General features: G+C 42.0%; 1 protein-coding gene and 1 long non-coding RNA gene across 2 annotated transcripts in view; one reads left to right on the top strand and one right to left on the bottom strand.

The window, feature by feature from the left end:
- The window catches only part of GABBR2 (gamma-aminobutyric acid type B receptor subunit 2), a 328,955-nt gene that overhangs the window by 182,926 nt on the left and 125,654 nt on the right, over positions 1-20,375 (bottom strand). Inside the window, exon 3 of the mRNA XM_016146294.2 lies at positions 8,131-8,301. Coding sequence (XP_016001780.2) covers positions 8,131-8,301 — 171 coding nt within the window. The remainder of the gene's footprint in view (positions 1-8,130; positions 8,302-20,375) is intronic.
- Positions 14,354-19,707, top strand: LOC107511695. The gene is made up of 2 exons (XR_001597123.2): positions 14,354-15,447; positions 19,177-19,707. It is a non-coding gene; the product is annotated as an uncharacterized LOC107511695 (long non-coding RNA).

Raw genomic sequence — 20,375 nt, 5'->3', positions numbered from 1 at the left:
CAGTTTTTTAAATGTGGCTAGTAGAACATTTACAACCACATAGGTAGCTTGTATTATATCTCTATCACACAGAATTGGTCTAAAATATATATTAAAAATAGTATATTATTTTCTAAAGATAAAATTTAGGATAGTTATTTTAAGTGAGCAAGGGAAAGATATACTAATTAAATTCTGGAAGAATTATTGAGTGACTATGGGGGCAAGAGAAAAAAAAGGTCTGATATTTCAGATCATGTGCTGAAATTCCAGATAAGTTGAAAAATGAAGTAATAAAAGTACTAGAAGAAAATGTAGATGAATATTTACAAAATTCTTAGGAATTCCAAGCATAAAATTAAGTGTAAAAAACGCTCTTGATAAATTTGATTACATAAAATATTAAAAGTGTCAATGTTATCAAGTAACATAAAAAACAAAATTGAATGTCACATGAAACATGAGGTTATATCTACAACAAATGTGACAAAGGGCTGATATTTTATAATGAGCTCTTATAAATCAGTAAGGAAAAGAACACTCCAATAGGAAAATGTGCCAATAACATGAACAGCCAATTTACAAAAAGAGAAACAGAAATGAAAAAGATTCCTAGTAAAAAAAAAAAATTCAATCATAGTAGTAATCAAAGAAATGCAAATTAAAATAGCAATTGCCAAGGATCAAAAAAGAATAATATGCAATGTTGGCAATGAGTGCTCTCATATACTGTTATGAAACTAAATTGTTATGATCTTTCTGGAGGACAATTTGGCAATATGTACAAAAGGTTCCAAATGTGCATACATTATTTCTAGGAATTTATCCTCCAAAAATAATCAGAGATGTTCACATAAAAATACAAGTATGAGTTTACTGCATTATTGTTTTGTAATCGGGAAAAATTGGCAACTATCTTCACATAATGGGAGCTTCCTTGAGTAATTATGGCATATCCATAGGGTAGAATTTTTTCAACAGGAAAAAATGGCAACAGAGAATATATATACACTACCTTCTATTCCAACCCAAATTCCTCAAAATGGCAATTTTTTTTTTTAAGGAAAAAATCTCTAATAGTTCTGGAAAACAATTAAGAAGACCATCAGTGGACAGAATACTTGCAGAACTACTGGCATCTAGGAAGGAAAGGCACAGATTATGGGGAAATTAGACTGGAGGAAAACACAGCTCAAAACACATTATAAGGGGCTGTGGGACAGGTGGGAGCAGTTCATGGGGTCACCTGGCTCAGAGTCAACAGGCCATTACAAGGCACGGCGGTAGAGAGTATCTGCTGGCTTGGGAAAACAGTCTCATTGAACTGCTAAATTAAAGCAGCCATTTCTACAGTAAGAGCAAGTGTTTGTTTATACATGTTCACTTACATGTATTGAAAAAACTGCCAAGACATATGTCTGTAGATGTTAACAACGACCTTTCAGTGGGTAGGTTATGACCCGTTTTTAATTTTCCTTTTTGCTCCTCTGTGTCTTCCAAGTTTTCTGCATTGAGTACGTATCAATATGGTTAGAAAACAATAATTAGTATTTTAAAATAAGGAAATAAAATGAAAAACAAAGAGAATTTGACATTTTTATGTAAGAAAGTAACTACGGTCTTATTATTTTCCTTTTGAAGTACTGCAGTAACCTCCTGGCTGGCTTCCCAGACGCTGGGCTGCTCGTCCCAATCTGCCCTCAGGATTGCCACCATCTCTTATTAAAAAATCTTCCGTGGCTCCCGAACTGCTGACAGGTAAAGTCCAAACGCAGAGGCATGCAAGGCCTTCAACATCCTTTCTTTCTCCCATCCCGTTCTCCCACTTCTCCCCCTGCACACTGAGCAGCCGGCCCCAACAGACTATTTGCTGGTTCCTGAAGGCTCCGCACATCTTCCAGCTCCACAACTTTGCTCATGTTGCCTGGCGTTACCCAAGCCTGGCAGATGGGTCCTGGGGGGAACCACAGCCAGAATCTACTAGAATAGCTCTGGGGACTTACACACTACAAGATGCGCCGCCCCATTAGCCAAATATCTTGGGAAGTCTGATAGGAGCAGGTGTAGAGGGACAGAGATTCAAATCCGGCAAAATAATAAAAATTAAAATTGAATGCAGAATTCCATGGTGAAAATTCTAGGGGACTGTGAGGAAGTCCCCTTGAGACATGCGTTGGTTGGTCTGTATATCCATCCACCTCCTTGCATCTGTGGTGAGGGTGTGATGGGAGGAGGGGAGGGTACTGGCCCGGGCCTGAGGCTTCATCCATCCAGGGGTCCTCAAACTTCGGTCCCTGTTATTGCATCCTTTAGAGGCAATTTCACTGTGTAAGCACACCGCCTATATGCTTGTTAGCGCAGTATTTTCCTTTAGACAGTCACACTTTTTAACTGAGGTTTCCATCCTAAACAATAACATCCAGGAAGTACAGTTCTGATGACCTAGTTATCTTTTTTCCTCTGGTGTATAATAACATAAATGCACAACTATTAAAATTGTACACAAATCATGTCACATATATACAACGCAAATCATGTCGCATATATACAACGCAAATCATGTCACATATACACAACACCCTGGGAAATAATGGACCCCCCCACCCCAAATGAGAAAGAGGCTGCCACAGGCTGGGTCTCTGCCAGAGCACCGAAAAGGAAGGGATGCTTCTTGCCTGGGGGCAGACGGTCAAGTCACCTAAAGACATTAGCAAGTTCTTCAGAAAAAAGTTGGGGCACAGGATGGGGCACTAGGACAACTGGGATTAAGATCTGATCAGCAGGAGTCCCCTCCTGCCTCCTAATGAGAGAGGATCTGCAGATACGTGGGTCGCCCAGGTGATCCTGCACCTGGGAGCAAAGTCAAGGACACAGAGCAGAGGAAGCTTGGCCCCTCCATTGTGCCAGGCTCTTTTCTCAGGTAAAGCGGGCTGAGGAACACAGAGGCCTCGGCTGAAGGCTTCCCACTCCTCCAGAACAGGTATTCTCAAACGCCAACATGCTGGGCCCCACGCCAGAGGGTCCGATTCAGAGGGTCTGGGGTGGAACCCTTGAATTTGCTTTTCTAAAAAGTTCCCAGGTGATGACACTGATGCTGCCGGTCCAGGGACCATACTTTGAAAACCACAGCTCTAGAAGTTGGGATTACCTAACCCCAAAAGAGGATTCTGAAGTGCTGACAACACAGAACGAACCTCCTAGGACAACGAAGTCAAGAACAACCACTCACACACAAACTACAGTGTGCGCACTCCTAATGCCCAACACTGAAGCCACCAAGAAGCAACAGTGTGGCAGGTCCTTGGTCACTGCTGGCTCCAGTAAACTTTCTACCGAGATCTCCAGAGGAATCCCCACCAATAAACAATGTGGCATCCAGAAAAGGTTTAGTTAAGAAACAGTATGGCTTGCTCTGAGTTCTGCGGAGTGTGAACAGCCTACTGGTGGTGGCTCCTCCCTTCGTACGGATGGCCCTGGTGACTCAGCATAGGGACTGGCATTTTTCCGCACCCCTCCCACTCCCATCTCACCTTCCCAGGTGCAGGAACACTAAAGGCAACAGAGGTAAATCATTGTGCTTGCCCCTAGGAGTCTGGCCTAATGGACAGAGATTCCTTTCTGAACATGCATGGGCCAGGCAGCATGCAGGGTGAGGGGACAGAGCGGTCTTGTCCACAGGCACTCTGCAGTCCGTGGCGGTGGGTGATCGATGAGGAAGCAGATGGTGTACTATACTGCACGATGCAAATGACTGGTACAGGGAGAAAGGCATCAGGAGAAGAGCACAGAGGCGCACACCTGATCCAGCCTGGGAAGCAGGTTGAGCCAGGTGTGGGGGAGGACATTCCTACAGAGAGAGCTGTGGCGGTGTGGCTGGACCAAAGGGGAGAAGTGACTGGAGGTGAGATGGAGGACGAGGCCTCAGGGAACCATGAAGGGTCTTCCCATCCACGCAGAGGAGCTCATTCCTACTCAGAGCAGAAGGGAAGGCTGATAACTCTGACAAGGTCGGCTTCTGGATTGGGTGCAAGCACAAAGTTCCCTGCCTTCCACTGCGGGAGTGTCCCCAGGCTACCACCCCATCACAGTAAGTGGTAACTTTAGAGGAAGTGACCGGAGACCCCTCTGGTGGGGCAGATGGTGACTTGGCCAGCAGGGAAGACTTCAGAGAGTCAGGCAGGGCTGTGGGAAGCTGAAGGGCAGGTGTTTTGAAGGGCAAGCTCTGCAGATGGTGCCCTTTCGGTCTCGGACAGATCAAGGGCCTCGGTGGGTCCCGACACTTGGGGGAGGCCTCCGGTATGGAAAGGTCAGCCCCGGAAGGCCCAGGATCACTGAGGACCGGTGACTGGGCAGGGAGGAAGGAGAGCAGTGCTCGTGGCAGGCGTGAGATACAGCCACACAGCCAGGCTCCCGCACGGGGGCAGCCGTGGGCTAATGCACCAGGCTCTAGGTGATAATAAAAATAACAAGTGGCCCTTGCACGGTGCCGAAAGAGTGAGAAAAAAAGGAAAAAGGAAAACTGAACTTACGAAACTTAAATTTTGTTCTGTACTAAAAAATGAAATTCCTCTGGTGAGTCTAATGAGCAGCCAGAGTCAAGGACGCAGCTAACACGTACTGACCCCGAGGCCATGTTCATTCTCTCTGGCCCTCCGCGGCATAGGGTCTGTGCCCATCGTGAACCCTTGCACATTGTAGGCCACATTAGACCTTTCTGAGTGAATGGATACGTATCCCTAGAGTTTGTCCCATGAATTAGTGGATAGAGAATGTTCACTTAATGGGCACTAACCATGCATAGGTCTTCCATTTATGTTTTCTCATCTAACCCTCTCATCTCCCAGTGCCTGTCAGGTGGGAATAAATCTATTTTACGAAAGGGAAATCGGGATCTCATTGAGGTGAAGGGAATTGCCTGGCGTCACATAGCCATAGTTTGGTAAAGCTGGGCTTAGAGATCAGCCCATCTGGTACCAAAGCCTTCCTTCTCTCATCTTTTGATCCAGAGAGGGCAGGCTTGAAGCAAGCTCAACCTTTTCGGCCACTGGTGTTCCCTATGGATCCTTGCTGGTCCTATCAGCAGATCTAGATCTGATACAGCTGAGTCAACAAGCTGAAGTGAATTGTCTGGGCCACACAGTCATCGCTTGGCAAAGCCGGGCCTGGAGACTGGCACATCTGATCCAAGGCTTGAGCAAGCTCTAAGTCACCACGCACTGGCCTTGAATCTCAGCGATGGGAGGCTGGAAGGAGCAGCTGGTCCCAAGGTGGGATTGCCCTCAGCCCTCCCTCCAACCCCCTCTAACTTCTGGATTGCTTTCATTTGACATTCCTTCCAGTGCACCAGTCCGGAACAGAAGTGCTTGACACTGCTGATCGACCAGTTTCATAATAGGAATCCAGTTTCCTTTGCACTCACGAAAAGCTGTTAGCCCCTGGCGAGTTTCCAGGGCCTGCACTCCAGCAATGCAGCCCAGACATCAGGAGAGGGATGCCAAAGCCCTTGGGCACAGAGAGGAGTCAGCTGGGCTGAGAGATTTAAATCAAGAGGTGTTCTTGCCAGCAATACCACCAAGCAACATCCTGTCCTCAGAAAAGAGGTTTCCCACCGAGATGCCCTGAAACCCAGCCGAGGGCCCTCACACAGCTGTTCAGGGATGGAGACGTGCTACCAGACTGCCAATACCTGACCACGGTGGGGACAGTGGAATCGGAGCAAACACCAAGGGTCAGGCTTCCAGCCTCTGCTGGGCTCTTTACCAGCGTGTGCCCTGAGGCAAGCAGCCATCTGCCCTTTGCAAGCCTCAGTCCCCTCATCTGTCAAATGGGAACAATAACCCCTCCCTACGGGGCAGCTGGCTGTGAGAGTGTTGGGGAATTCATAAAGCACTCGCCCAAGGCAGAGCTGAAAATTTATCTTCTTTTGACCAAGGCTTTCTCCTTCCATACGTGTTCTTTCTTCAAACCTCAGAGGTCATGTGCAGTCCCCACGTGACAATAGGAAGTTGTGGATGGAAAGAAGGAGCCATGGGAGTCTGGACTGGAAGTCTGGACCTGGGATTCAGTTCTGACTTCTTTGTGAACAATCTTTTGTGACTTAGGAGGTGCTGTGAAACCCTGAACTTTGTCCCTTCCCCTCTCTCTGGGCTTCAGCTTAACCTCTTATAAATGAGAAGGTCGAGAGAGGTGTCACTAAAGGCCCCCCAGGCTCTGAAAGCAAGAGACTCTTTTGGAAAAAAGCGGGTCTCTCCAAATTGCTGCAGAGTCCCACGTTAACTGGGCCACAGGAACGGTCTTCCCCCTCTTCACCATCAACTTGTTTCACATTCATTTTAGAACATTTGTCGCTGCTGTGAAGAGCAGCCTTCCAGCAAAAGCCTCTTCAGTGTCTGGCAATGAGTCATTCCCACTGGAGGTCAAGTTCCCTTTGTGCCTCTCCCTAGGGACTGACAGACATAGAGGTGGGAAGATGAGGGACACTCTTGCCTGGGAAAAGTTTGCCTTGTTTGGGTAACCACAGATGGTGGAGCCAAACACCTCTGCTTTTCAAGTACCTCCCAAAACATCCCTTGCTGTGCGTGAACTTTACAGTTTACAAAACTCTTTCAAGTCTATGACTCATCTGATTTTGGCAAGAAGAACCCTGCAGGGAAGGCATGGTAAGGGTTATTGTCCTAATTTCACAGGAAAGGAAACTGCAGCTCAGAGCAGTGAGGTGACTTCTCTCCAGAGTAGCACAGCCAATGCATCGAGGGGCCTTTCTTTCCCACGGGAGAGAAGGGGCCAAGCCTAAGGAAGGTAAGTGCAGGGCTGGAATGGAAACCAGGTCTGGTGATCCCCAGACCTACCTGCCTCCACCCTCCTTGCCAACACCCCGAAGCCCCTGACCTGAAGGAGTGGGTCCTTTCCAACTCCTCCCACTGAGGTCTGCCTGGACCCCTGACCCACACATTTCCTCCCCACATTACTCAGTTTCTTCCTCTTGGGTGGTAAGCACACCTAGGATGTCATGCCTTGTTGGGAGGATCCAAGCATCAAGAACACATGTGGAAGGAGAAAGAAAAGTAGGAGCTATAAGGAGAAAGGGAAGAAAGACTAAAAGACCACTTTGTACTCATCCGAGTGGGAAAACTTTTTAAACGTTTGCTAATATCTATCCTTTGTAAGGATGTGGAGAAATGGGAGTTTTTAAACACACTGGTGGGACTAGAAATTGGAAGAGTCTTTCTGGAAGTCAATTTGTCTCAATATTTTAAATGACCTAGTAATTCCACTTCTAGGAATCTACTACAGAGACACATACCTAGGGGGAAAGTGTTGGCTGTGATAGCAAAAAGCTGTAAATATAGATAGGGGTCTGGTTTGGTAAGTTCCCATTTATCCATCCGAGAGAACACCATGGCTCATTAATAAATATGAGGTCAATCAAGATCTTTAAGATCTGTTGTAAAGTGAAAAATGCAAACTATATAGCGTAAAGTCATTACATTTAAACAAATATAGTGAACAAGTTCCGGACAGAAGAACACTAAACTGAAAGCAGAATTTTATTTGGGGGTGAACAGGGACTTAGGGCAATTGGGTAAAGTAACTACTTTTTTTTTGGTATATATATTTTGGCACTTTTTTTCTGTTGTTGCAATAAACAAACCAAAACAACAACAACAAAACAAAATCATTATGTATGATGTATGTTTGTAACAAACAAAAACCCACCCAATCAACGGTGACATTAGAGTCTTTATTCTAAGCTGGCTTCTCCCCAGAACCTTCCTCACAGGAGAAGCGCTGTTGGTGGCATGTCGTAATTTTAGATGGTCACATGATTTTACATAGTTACAACATGTAAAAGGACAACAAACCTACAGGGGCAGTGAGGGAATAAGCCTTATGATTTAGCCAAAACACACAATGAAATTAAAGGCTTTACCCCCTAGCTATCTAAGATGGAGGCTTTCACCCGTCCCATGCACAAATTCCTCAGCCATCAGCTCTGTTTTGTCAATGGCAAAACAGCTTTGCTACTGTTAATAAAAATGTGCTTGAAAGCCCTTTGATATTGCTCAGCCCTGAGTGAGCCATCTTGTCTCTTGTCCCAAGATGACAGCAGCTAACAGGTAGGTGGAAGCATGTCCCCTCAGCAAAGCATACCTCCGAGAACCTCTGCACGTCTTGTGTTAGCGTTCCCACTCGCTTCCACTGGTAGTACTTTAGCAGCTTCAAGATGGCTGGATTCACCGCATTATCTGACGGGACAGTCCGGAAGAAATAAGGGTATTTTTTCTTATCAGCTAGAACAGGTGTGGTCGCAGCAAAAGAGAGCTGAAAAACAAAAAGACAACACTTTTAACTGATGGTCCTTATGGCTCTGAGCCCAAGATCTTTCTGAACAGAATAGAGCCTGTTAGCTCTCACATGAGGAACACACATACAGGGCAAGATATTTTAAGCCTTTTTATTGTAAAAGTAATACATTATAAAGGAAGAGAATATTTTTTTAAATGCAAAATAGAAAGAAGGAACAATTGAACCGTAAGTTGCCCTTTCCCAAAGATCCACCATAAACATTGTAGTCTCTTTACTTCCGGTTCTTTTTCCAAGTGCAGAGATTTAAAAAAAAAAAAAAAAAAAAAAAAAGATTCTTGACACAGGGAAGGGGAGCATGGCATAGGGAATGCAGTCAGCATTAATGTAATGGCTAGGTGGAGAGCCAGAGGAGAGAAAGAGCAATCAGGGGGATCATTTCATAAGTTATATAAATGTCTAAGCAATGAACTTGAAACTAATAATAAAATAAAATTTTAAAAAAATTCTTGAGATTATTCTACATAAACAATTGAATTATTTTTTTCCTTCCTTAACATTATCCCACAAACATTTAACCACCCTGTTAAAAACTCGTGGTAAATATTTTAATAGCTGCATAATATTCCAGTATTTGAAAATACCATAATTTACTGTATCATCTCTAATACCATTTAGATTGTTTCTAATTTGTCTTTATTGTTGTATTATTCTACAAGCATCTTTGTGCACAACATTCTCCCCCCTAAATTTCAGGCTATTTCTATAGGATAAAGTCTGTGATATAAAATTTTCCAGATAAAGGATACCAGCTTTTAAAGATTTAATACTTATTTACAAAAAGGATTGTATCAATTTACATACCCACTAGCCAGGTATAATTAGAGAACCAATTTCACCACATCCTTGTCAACAGAGAAATAAAATATTTTTCAATCTAATGATCTATCACTGAAAAGCCAGAATCACATTGCATTCATTGGTTATGCATAATGTTTAATCTTTTTTCCCTGTGGTTGTTAACTAGTAGTATGTCCTATTTTAGGAATTGCTTTTTCATGTCTTTTGTTTCTTTTTAGAGTGGTATTCTAATGCTTTTCTTATTGAGTTTAATGAAGACCTTTATATGTATAGCATTCAAATCAGGCTGTTATAGTTGCTGCAAATATCCAGTTTGTTTGCTTTCCCATTTTGTGTGTGTATATTTTAATTTACACTCAGTAGTCAAATCTGCCCATCTTTCTCTTTATTATTTCTTCTTTTTCTTTTAAGTGCCAGTAAGTTGCTAAATTGGATTTTAATTATCTGTCCTACAAGGCTCAGCTTAAATGTCACCTCTTCTGTAACATTTCCTCTGATCTCTGCTCTCCCTTCCTTTCAGCCGCATCCACAGAAGGTGCTTATCAAACTTTTTGATCTTTGCAGTGCGATGGTGGGTAAATGGTATCTTTTTATAGTTCTAATTTGCATTTATCTTACGAGCCAGTGTAAGTATCACTTCCTATGTTTAAGAGCAATTTGCAGGTTCTTTCTGGAAACTGTTCCCATCCTTTGCCTGTTTTCCAATTTGAATCATTTTTCTTATCCGTTGGTAGACGTGATCTTTTATAGTAAGGAAATTAATGCTTTGTGATATAGTTGCTAAGCTCCCATCCCTCCCCCCAAGTTTGTATTTCTCCTTTTTAATGTTTCTTATAGTTTCATTTGCCATATAGAGAGTTTCTTTCGAATGTGGCTGAATTTATCCATTTTTAAATTTTATATCTTAAGGTTTGGTGTCATATGTAGGGCAGCCTTTTCTGCTCTGAGATTTTAAAAAAATTCCTTCATGGTTTCTTCTAGTCATTTCCTCCTCCCTCCTTTCCTGTTTCTTTCTCCCTCTCTTTTTTTCTCTCTTCCTCCCTCCCTTCTTTCTTTTCTTCATTTATTTATTTTTTGTTTGTTTCATTTAAATTTCTGACCCAGAGAGGGCACGGCTGAAGCAAGATCACGCTTTGCTGCCATCGGCTTTCTCCTTGAACCCTTGCCTGTCCCAGCTGCAGTTCCAAATCTAATATATCCCAGAATCCAATTTCAGGGAAATAACATGCTGGTACCCTGAGACCCCAACTGAAGATGCTTTACCCCCTTTCCTGTCATTTGGGAAGCACTCCTTTTCTTCCCAAAACTTCAGTACAGAGGGGCAGTGGAGTTTCTGTCCCTTTCCTGGGCTGGCTCAGAGGGCAGACAACCACTACTCAGGACTCCCTAGATCTTGTGCGTCTACTTAGCATCTTAGACACCTACTCCCACCTATTGGAGCTGAGCACACAACAGCAGCCCATCAGCTGTGACTTGGAGCTAGTGAGTTAGGAACCAATTTCTAAGATCCCCACAGAGACAGAGACATCATCCCAAGACAGGTAAAAATCAAGGGTGGAATGACCATTCAAAAAAGCTGGGGGAAGAATAAGGATCAGAGGGAAGAATCTACAGAGAAGAAAATCTCAGCTAGACATATTGAGGAATACTTTCATTCAGATTTGTCCAGCAATAGACTACTACTCCTTTCTATTGGAGTAGTGAGATCCCTATGTTTGGGGGTGTGCAAATTGGAGTTGAACCATGACTTAGAGAGAACACAGAGAGGCTTCTTGGTGTCAGTGAACACCCTGAAAACTGTATGAAAAAGCTTGAGTGGGCCTGTATATGCATATAGACACGCACATTATTCTGAAAAGAGGATCAGTGACTTCCAACGGATTCACAAAGAGGATCCTACGACCCGAAAAAGATCAACACCCCTGCTTGCAGGTGATATTTTGATCCCACGGTGATTGCAAGAAATAGAAGCTCTCTGCAGTCCCCTAAAACCTAGTGTTCATGATTCTTCTCTCAAGATTAAAACAACACTTTAGGCCTCCTACAGTCAACAGTGGAGGAAGGAGCTATTAGAAAAACCAAGGAGCAACTATTTCAGGACCCAGGATGGTGTATGTCCATCACACCCCCAAAAATGCTTATCTAATATAATTTGGAAAATGTTGGTTTTCTGATGTGATTTTTGAATCACACTCTGGTTGATACTTTACCATTATTGTCCCATTAGTTCCAGGTCCACAATTAATTGCTGCTTGAACAACCTCATATGTTTGCCCTGTAGGTAATTACAGTGGTTACTGTTCAGTGAATAAATGGCCCATTGTGTTTACAATGGGCTTGGAGTACAATATATGCCCCGGGCCTAAATCATGTTAGGTGCGAAATATTAACTGGCACTGACATTTTCTGCACCATTTGAGATAATGCACACTTTGATTAGATGGCTTGGCATCACTGTTCCTCTGGCTTTAGCTCCTAAAACTTCCTTCCATGGGCAAAGACTGCAGGCACCCAGTAGCACTGCTCGACTGCAGAACGGGAGGAACCTGCAAAATCATCTAGCTCTGGGGTTCTCCACCCTGGATGCACATTGGAGTCACCTGCGGAGATTTTGAAAAATACTGATGACTTGGTTCTGCTCCAAACCAACTGAATCAGAATCTGGACGCAGAGCCCAGGCATCGGCATTAGTTAAAAACTTCCCAGGTGATTATGATGCCCAGGAGCACTGAGGACCACTGATACAGTTTTGAATAAGCAGACCGAGGCCCAGAAATGAGGAGGTATTACGCTATCCTCCATAACCAGTGAGAAGCAGGACTCGAATCCAGGTCTAAAGGACTCTAACACCAGAGCTTTTTCTTCTTTATTTTTCAATTACAGTCAACGTTTCAATATTCAGTCTCAACATGGCTCCTTTTTTAGATCCTTAGTTATAAGAGTTCTGTTCAGCGAGTCTTCAGGTGGTTCTCAGTGATGGTTGTTCTGTACTTTACTTGTAATTTTGGTCATGGGAGGATGCAAGCACAGCGTTTACCTACTCCTCTATCTTCTTGATGGCTGTCCCCCTGCCTCCTCTGTGCTTGCCAGGCCTTCCTCCCCCAGCACAGTCACTTGGCATCTAGAAACACTAGGCCTGTTGCATTATGGTCCTAACTTGAAGACCCAACCTTCCCAGGTTCTCCTGCCTTATTTCATACTACCAAGTTCATTTCTAAAAAGACTGTGATTGAGGCTCGGAGTTAATCCCTAAACCAAATATTTATGTCATAGAGTATTTTTAAATTTATTTTATAGTTTCGTTGCCATTTCTAGTTGTGTTGCATTGTTTTCGAGAATTTAGCTTTTGGAGTTTATTGAGATTTTCTTTGTGGCCTATCATACAACCAATTTTGTAAAAGTTCTATGGTGGCTGGAAGAGCAGATGCAGTTTCTAGTTGTAAATTATAAAATTATCAGACTTCTTATGCATAAGAGACATAATCAAACTAACCAATTATATTACATGCTTTGTATTTTTGTTTACTTGACCTATCAAAGACAGGTTTGTTAAATTTTTTCCTATTGTTTCTGACAATTTCTCCATATATTTTAATAGTCTTTTTTTCTTTACATGCTTTGATTTTATGTTGTTTTGAGCATAAATGTTCATCACAATTATATTGTTATTTTTCAACAATATATGCCCTCTTCTAGTGCAAATATCAGGCACTTACTGGACAATCATTGAGTGAACTAAGGGTTAAAATATTTACCAAGGTAAAATAAACTTTTTGTCTTTTATTGCTTTTTGTTTTATATTGTATCTTGCTTGGTATTAATATTGAATTAATATATTGCTTAATATTAATATTGAAACCCTGACTTTTGCATTTGCCTGCCATAGCTCTGATCCTCCTCTTTGTATTCTATTAAGATCATTTTAAAGTATATTTCTTGAAAAGAGTACATGAATGGATTTTAAATATATATGCTTATCGCAGTAATAAATACTTGGTCTTACATTTATCATTTTGTTGGCAGTCTTCCTCTTTTTAATGCTTTCTTTTTGTTTCTTTTTGTCTCCTTTGATATTCAGACTATATATCCACTCTTCTCTATTCTGGATATATTAATCTTGCTTCTCATCTCAGCCTATCTTTTAATATTCTGAAGAACAGTAAGAGATCAAAACCTTGCTGAGAATGACCCTCTGTTGCCTTGACACATGGTAGAATTTAGTTGGGTATAAAATTCTTGGGCTACCTACCACTTTCTCCTTCGAAATTACAAAGTGATGCAAAGGAGTAATCTGGGGTTAGTTTTATTGGTATTCATTTGTAACTATCTTATTTTCTCTGCCTGAACGCCAGAAGAGATTTTTTCTTTATTTTTAGAATTAAAAGAATTTTCCAAGGTAGATCTGGCTGTGTGTGGCACTCTTGGTTTTATCTGGGACACAAGGAATCCTTCAATCTATATACCCAAGTCTTTCAACTCAGAAATACACACACACACACACACACACACACACACACACACACATGCACACACACACACAATATGCTATATAAATGTAGTATTATATGTATTTATATTATATTCATATATATTCTTTCTCTCTTTCAGAATACCTGATTATCTATGTGTTCTTTTCATTCTCCAAATCTGTATCTGCTATATTTTCTTCCATGATTTCATCTCTTGGTCCTTGTCCTCTGCTTTCTGGAAGAGCATCTTATTTTATTCTCTTTTATTATAGGGTATGTGCATATGCAGTTTCACTAATTTCTGGTAAAATGGCTGTACTATTCACAGTCCTAGTAGTAGGGCACAGGGGTTCTCATCTTATCACATCCTGGCCAAGATTTGGTATTATTTGACTTTCTAAGTTTGCTAATCTTTCAAGGACAAAGTAGCACTTCATTAGTATATGACTTTGTAGCCCTTTGACTATAATGTAGTTTAGTATCCACACATAAACATGTTAGCCATTCACATTCTTTGTTCTGTGCATTTGCTGATTTGCTTTTCAAATGCCTCAGTTTTAAACATCGTTGTGTCTAACATATTTTTATTGTGCTATTGATATTTTTAGTTTTCTAGTAATTTTTTGACCATATCCCTTTTTGACCTCTACTCTTATCTCAGGGTATTTTATGAAGACCATGTTTTTTTCTGCATATGATGAGGATGCCAAACATCTTTCTAAAGTTTTCTTCTTTATCTTACAATAGATCATTTTCAGAGGTGGACTCTTCCTACGCTTCTTCTGGGTATTGTGTGCTTTTGATTATATTTGCAGCACTTTTTCAAAGGCTGAATGTTAGGTGTTTTCAATGTGCTCACCCTCAAAAGCAAGGTCTTTTCAGATGTGATTTATCAAAAAACAAAATATGTGCATTGCCCTTGGCCCTGTTTTCTGCCTATTTACACTATAAGTATTTTTCTCATAAAACTAGAGAATATTTGAGCACAGATTTCGCTGTCCAGTATGCTGTTCCACATTAATGAGATGACATCTTTACCCTCAGTGCCTGATTTTCTGATACTCTGGATCAACCTAGTACGTTACATTTGCATCATGCACTAAAAACACTAATACCAGGGTTTTTTTTTTTTCTCTCTCTCTCTTAGAAAATTTTACTTGGGAAGTCTCTCCCTCCCAGAATGCAATGCGCTCCTAGTGTCCTCCTATCCTCTTCCTTTCCATTTTTTTTCTTAGGAATTATAGCTCTGTCTGAATTTAGAGAGAGAAGAATGAAGAGAAAAAAAACATCTTGGTTGCTTCAAAGATCAGCATAGCTGTTCAATTTTCTGATTAGTAGAAGCCGTGGGTCTCTAACTCAGATTGCGGGAAAGAGAAGGGGGGAAAAATCTTAAAAAAATTTTTTTATTTTTATTTTTAGGACAATTGTTACTTTATGAAGCAAGGTTTAGAGTGCCAGGAAGCAAAATCTGGTAGCATTTTCTCCGTCCAGCTCCATCCACGATATAATTAGTTAAGATTCCAAACTTCTAGAATATAGCGAGTCTTGTCTTAGAGTACCTTGGTTCTTTGAGGTAGGAATTACCATCCATTTTACAGCTGAAGAAATCATGGCTCAGAAAGGTGACATATCTGTGCAAGGTTAGTACAAGAAATACTGAACTGGTCTTTTGACTTCATATCTGGTTTTTCTTTAACTAGCTCTGGGCTGTCAGTCCCAGGTGATATGGGACGATGATCCAGGACTTGCTACTTCTTCTGAGACCCGATGCCGCAGGAAGGAAACAGCTTATTCCAAGGCTTCCAGAGTCTCTCCAACATGGCACGTTTCCATGGTGGGCACGGCTGGTCCTGGGATATTCTGGGGGACATACTCTTAACCAGGAGAGTGGAATGGGAAGAGAGCCACCCGCATCTCTCTCTCTGGGTGGGAAGCTCTGGCCTGCCACAAAATGTGTTGTGAGAATTTAGGGTCTGTGTATTGAACATGAAGTGCCCATGGACAGATAGAAGTGGAGAGCTGAGGCAACCGCAAGGCCACTTTAGGGAGCTGGGAAACCAGGCTTACCTCCACCCCTATGACTGAGAACAGGGCGAATCATTCCCCTCTGTAGGTGTCTATTTTTCTCACTTCTGAAAACGATGGATTGGACCAAGGATTTCTAACGTTCCTTGCAACCACACAGTTTTATGCTTCTCTCTCCAACAATTGAGGTCAATGATTAAAGAGTCCGTTCATTGTGTGTGTGTGTGTGTGTGTGTGTGAGAGAGAGAGTGCGCGCGCGCGCATGTGCGTGCGTGTTCCATTTAATCTGATTTATTCAGATAATTGCTGTTGTGTCTCACTCCTCTTTGCGGATATAAACCTGGATGAAATACACCTCCCAATTTCAGGATCTCGATTAAATTCCTAGCCACTGATGAATTCTTGCCTAAATGCAATTCATTCTTTACCTGGTTTGGGGCCTCTGAATTTAACTTTTCTGCAGAAATAAAGCATTTTTCCGGTGGCGAGTATAGCCAAGAGCGGCCCTACTTGCTAAATCTGAGGTGAGAAACTCAGGCCAGATGCGAGAGGGGAGAAATGATTGAGGCTTGCTCTTTTCTCTGCTCAGTTTAATCTTTTTCCATGGGTTTGCTGACTGTTTCTGTAATTAAATGAAGGAGGTATTTGTCATCTAGGGTTCCTTTCAGCTGAGATGAATGGAACGCAACTTTCTCAGGAAGCTTCTGACAAAACCCTGCTTGTAGCCGGTGCCAGGATGTGTACAAAGGCGCCGGACTGTGTGTGTTGGGAACTCGGGTCCACTTCAGGTCTGCGCCAGGTCACCGCTGTGCCCAGGCCCTGGTGAAACACTGTTTGGACACAAAGTGCCTCAACATAGATGCCGTGAGATTAATGTGATGCAGAGCGGCTGCAAAGTATTTCCCAAGTCAATGAGAGAAAATGAATGCCTGGCGTTCGGGCGAGTTCTTGAGACCCACTCCCACAAAAGGCCTGCTCGGGCATCCTGCGTAGATTTGCTCTAAGGTTTGAAACCTCTTTAGTCAGAGAGAGCTGAGCTGGAACCACTTGGGGAACACTCATCTCGCCTTCCTGTTGATGAGTTTTAGTTTTTAATCACTAAGAGGCACACAGCAGTTTAGTTTTTACCACCCACTTCCATGGCCATCTTCATACTGGGAACTCATGAACAACTCGCGAAGGAGGTAGGTAAGGCTTTATTATCCTGGTGTCCTCATGGAGAAACTGAGGCTCAGGGAAGTGGAGTGACTTGCCAAGGCCCTGCAGTGAGCAAGGAGCAAAGTTGGAATCTGAGCTCAGACATTTGAGCCCTAAAGTCATTGCAGGATGAGCACCTGCTGTGGGCAGAGCATGAAGGGCTTGGCATTCATGCTCATTTACTGTGCACAACAACTCTGTGAGGCAGACACTGTTATGATCTGCATTTTCAGATGAAACTGAGGCCCAGAGGGGTTAAGTCACTTGCATTTGGTCACATACTGGCACAGCAGGGAGACTGACTTCCTAAGCCTTCGCTGGTTCCATAGACTTCTGGAAGCATATAATTCTCTGTAATTAACAATTTCCAAAACACATTTACTTTAGTCTAGCTTTGATCATCACAAAAACTCATGCTATAAGATACAGTAGACTTTATTACCCTCATTTAATAGTTGAGGAAACTGAAGCTCAGAAAGGTTGAGTAACGTGCTCAAAGTCTCACATTAGCTAGAGCTTGAACTTGGGACTTTTGTTCTGGAATGCGGTTCTCTCTCAAGCATGCAGGGCTGCTTCTCAAAGAGGCACAGGGGGACAAGATCAGAAAGCAACTGGATGTTTAAAAGAAGGGAGAACAAAATTTGCTTAAAAGAAAAACAATACCGCATCCGTGGCTTATTATGCTTTTGATTCCCCCCAAATGGTCCACTTCAATGACATGAAACAAAATTCAGGTATGTTTGAGTTTAAGAGAAAATTCTTCACATTTTTCTTTTCAAACTTCTATTATGAAATATAAACTACATATATAAGTGTATCAAATATGCATGTTCAATTTAAGAAGTAATAACAAAACCAATATCCAACTGCCCATCAACCAGTCTAAGAAGTAGCTTTTATTTATTTGTAAATAACAAATTGTAAAATAATTAAATTTTTTTGCTCTCTAAGCATTATTTTTTGTTATGTGGTATTCTGTGATTTTTGTTTCTTTCTTCACTGCCCTCTTTGGGGTTTCTATCATTATTTTATGTAAAAATTGAAAACCAGATATTACTTCCTCAAATCATTTTTTTTCTTTTTTAAAGTCAAAAATGGGAGTTAAATAGAGACACAGACAAGCCAAACAGAAAGCAGTTTTGTGCAGACGGGTGAGAATTCGGGGTTTCAGGTTAGACAGGTTGCCCCACTACTTTGGGGACATTACTTCACCTTTTGGCACCTGTCTCCTTCTCTGTAAACCGGAGTGACACACCCCACCTCAGGGTGGGTGTGAGGTCAGAACCAGGACAGGCGTCCAATAAATGGTTGCTGTTCCACCACAACTTCTAGACTCGCGAGAACTGGATGGGACCTCTTACAATTATGGAAGGTCTTTTAACTTATAAGGCCCTTTCCCTCACTAATACCTCACTAATGCTCCAGGGAAGGCAGAGTGGAGGAGTATACCTGTTTTACAGATGAATTACAGATGAAAAGCCTCAGCGGATGAAAGGGTTTGCTCACAGTGACATGGCTGTCCCCGTGCAGAGACATAATTCTAAATCGGGCCTTCTAATTTCTAATCTAGTGGTTTTTAAATGGCTCGTTAATTTTAAAAAATAATAATGATTATATTGCTTGACTAATTGTGTACAATAAGAATGTATGCCTTTAATTTTCTCTTAAACTTCTGGTAAAATGTTCCATTTTCTCCTCACAGCTGTACAGGTGACAAATGCAGGAAATTAACAAATCACATTAGAAACCTCTTTGGTTTCCTCAGCTCCTTTGCACTTTGCTTTCAACTGATGTCTTTAGGGGTAAGAAGACCTCTCATGTGATCATAGCTGTGAAGCCAACTGCCTTTTAATTACCACACTCCAAAAATCATGTCTCCTCATGTCAATTTAGCACCTCTAATTAGCTGATAGGTTAAAATCACATCTATAGGGGGGAAAAGTGTGCTGGGGCCCAGCTCGATGCTTGCGGTAGAAGAGGATGGAGCATATTCATCTTGGGATCCTCCTGTCTCTTCAAGGTCAGCTCCTATTCATCTGCCCAGGCCTGCTCATAGCCACCTCCTCCAGGCAGCCTTCCCTGGTGTTCCTGAGTTCTCCTAGAATTGGTCCTTTCCTTGTGGTGGGAAGGCTAGATCTCAGAGATATCAGGACTCCAAAAGAAGGGGTCATCTTAGGTTCAGTTCACCCTTGTGAGACAATGCCTCCCATAACCAAGGGAAGGAACAGCTGGACTCTAGATATCTGAGATTTGTTTCATGGTCAGCCCTGGGAAAATTAAGTTGAATCAAAATAAAGTATTTTTAATATTTTGAAAACTTTGATAAAGTTGTCTTCAATAGGGCAGAGGAGGTCATCCTGGACCAGTGGGACTGAGGCTGAGGACACAAAGAAACGAGCATGGACATGTGACTATGGAACATAAAGACCCAGCTCCTCCACGTACCAGCTGCGAGTCTGCCAGCAGTCTATTAGGCCTCTCTTTCTTGACTTGTGAAATGGACAGAGTAAGTCCCGCCCTAACACTCTAGGGCTCTTTAGAAAACATGAGAACTTGGATTCGAAACTGTTTTATAGGAAGTCAGTCCTGTGCTGATAAATGGCAAGAATTGCAAGGCCCAACTCGTCTGTTAGATCATACCTTCTCTACCACTCCAGGAGGCTTCCTCGCCCTGTCACTCCGGCCTTGTATTTCTCAAAGCACATGAGGCTCTCTTGTCCCACCTCTAGGAAGAAGCCTTACTGAACACCGCCCCTCACCTCCAGTCTAGGCCCCCTCCATCCAGCCCTTATCAAATGTATTATAATTGTATTCTTGCTTTCTTCAATAAGACTGTAAGGTAATAAGTGCTCATGTAATCACTCAAATGTTTGCTGAATAAATGAATACATGAATAAATGCAAAAGGAATAAACCTATCGTATGGGGTTCCAGAGGGAGAACTAGGATTAATGTCCGATTGTTTCTGGGAGGCTGGTATGGATCAATAATGAAGAAATATTTAATGATAAGGCATTCAAGAATGAATCAAAATCTTGCAAAGTACTGAGTTCATCATCACTGAAGGTATTCAAGATGATCAAGAATCGCCTATCTACCAGGTTTATAAAAAAGATTCCCAAATTGGCAGAGAATTTGCATTGGTCAATGTTGTGTCTTATGGGTACTGCTGGTGGCAATGCTGAGCCCCGGATTACTATTTTGTATCTTAATAGATATGTTTTTTCTTTATTTAAATAATACTAGTTTTCCATTCATAATATTTAAATAAAAGGATGAGTCAATCTAAAGGAAAATACTAAATAAGTTAATGATACAGTGGTATGCAAACTTGCCAAAACCAGGAAGGTGGCATGCAAAAGATGGGGTCTAGGACACACAGGGCTGCAGGTTCAGTAAGGAGTCTTACAAGAATGGCCCTCAGGCATAAAAATCTACCCAAATCTCCATAATTTTCCGTTAAATTAAGTCATAATGTAAATTCAGACAGTATAGAATGAGCTAGACTCTCATCTGGGCACTGAAGAATGGGCACCATTAG

The sequence above is a fragment of the Rousettus aegyptiacus genome, unplaced genomic scaffold (genome assembly GCF_014176215.1).
Source record: "Rousettus aegyptiacus isolate mRouAeg1 unplaced genomic scaffold, mRouAeg1.p scaffold_m13_p_3, whole genome shotgun sequence".
In the NCBI taxonomy this organism is placed as follows: Eukaryota; Metazoa; Chordata; class Mammalia; order Chiroptera; family Pteropodidae; genus Rousettus; species Rousettus aegyptiacus.
Note: the sequence above shows the minus strand (reverse complement) of the source record. Positions and strands in the feature narration are given on the sequence as shown.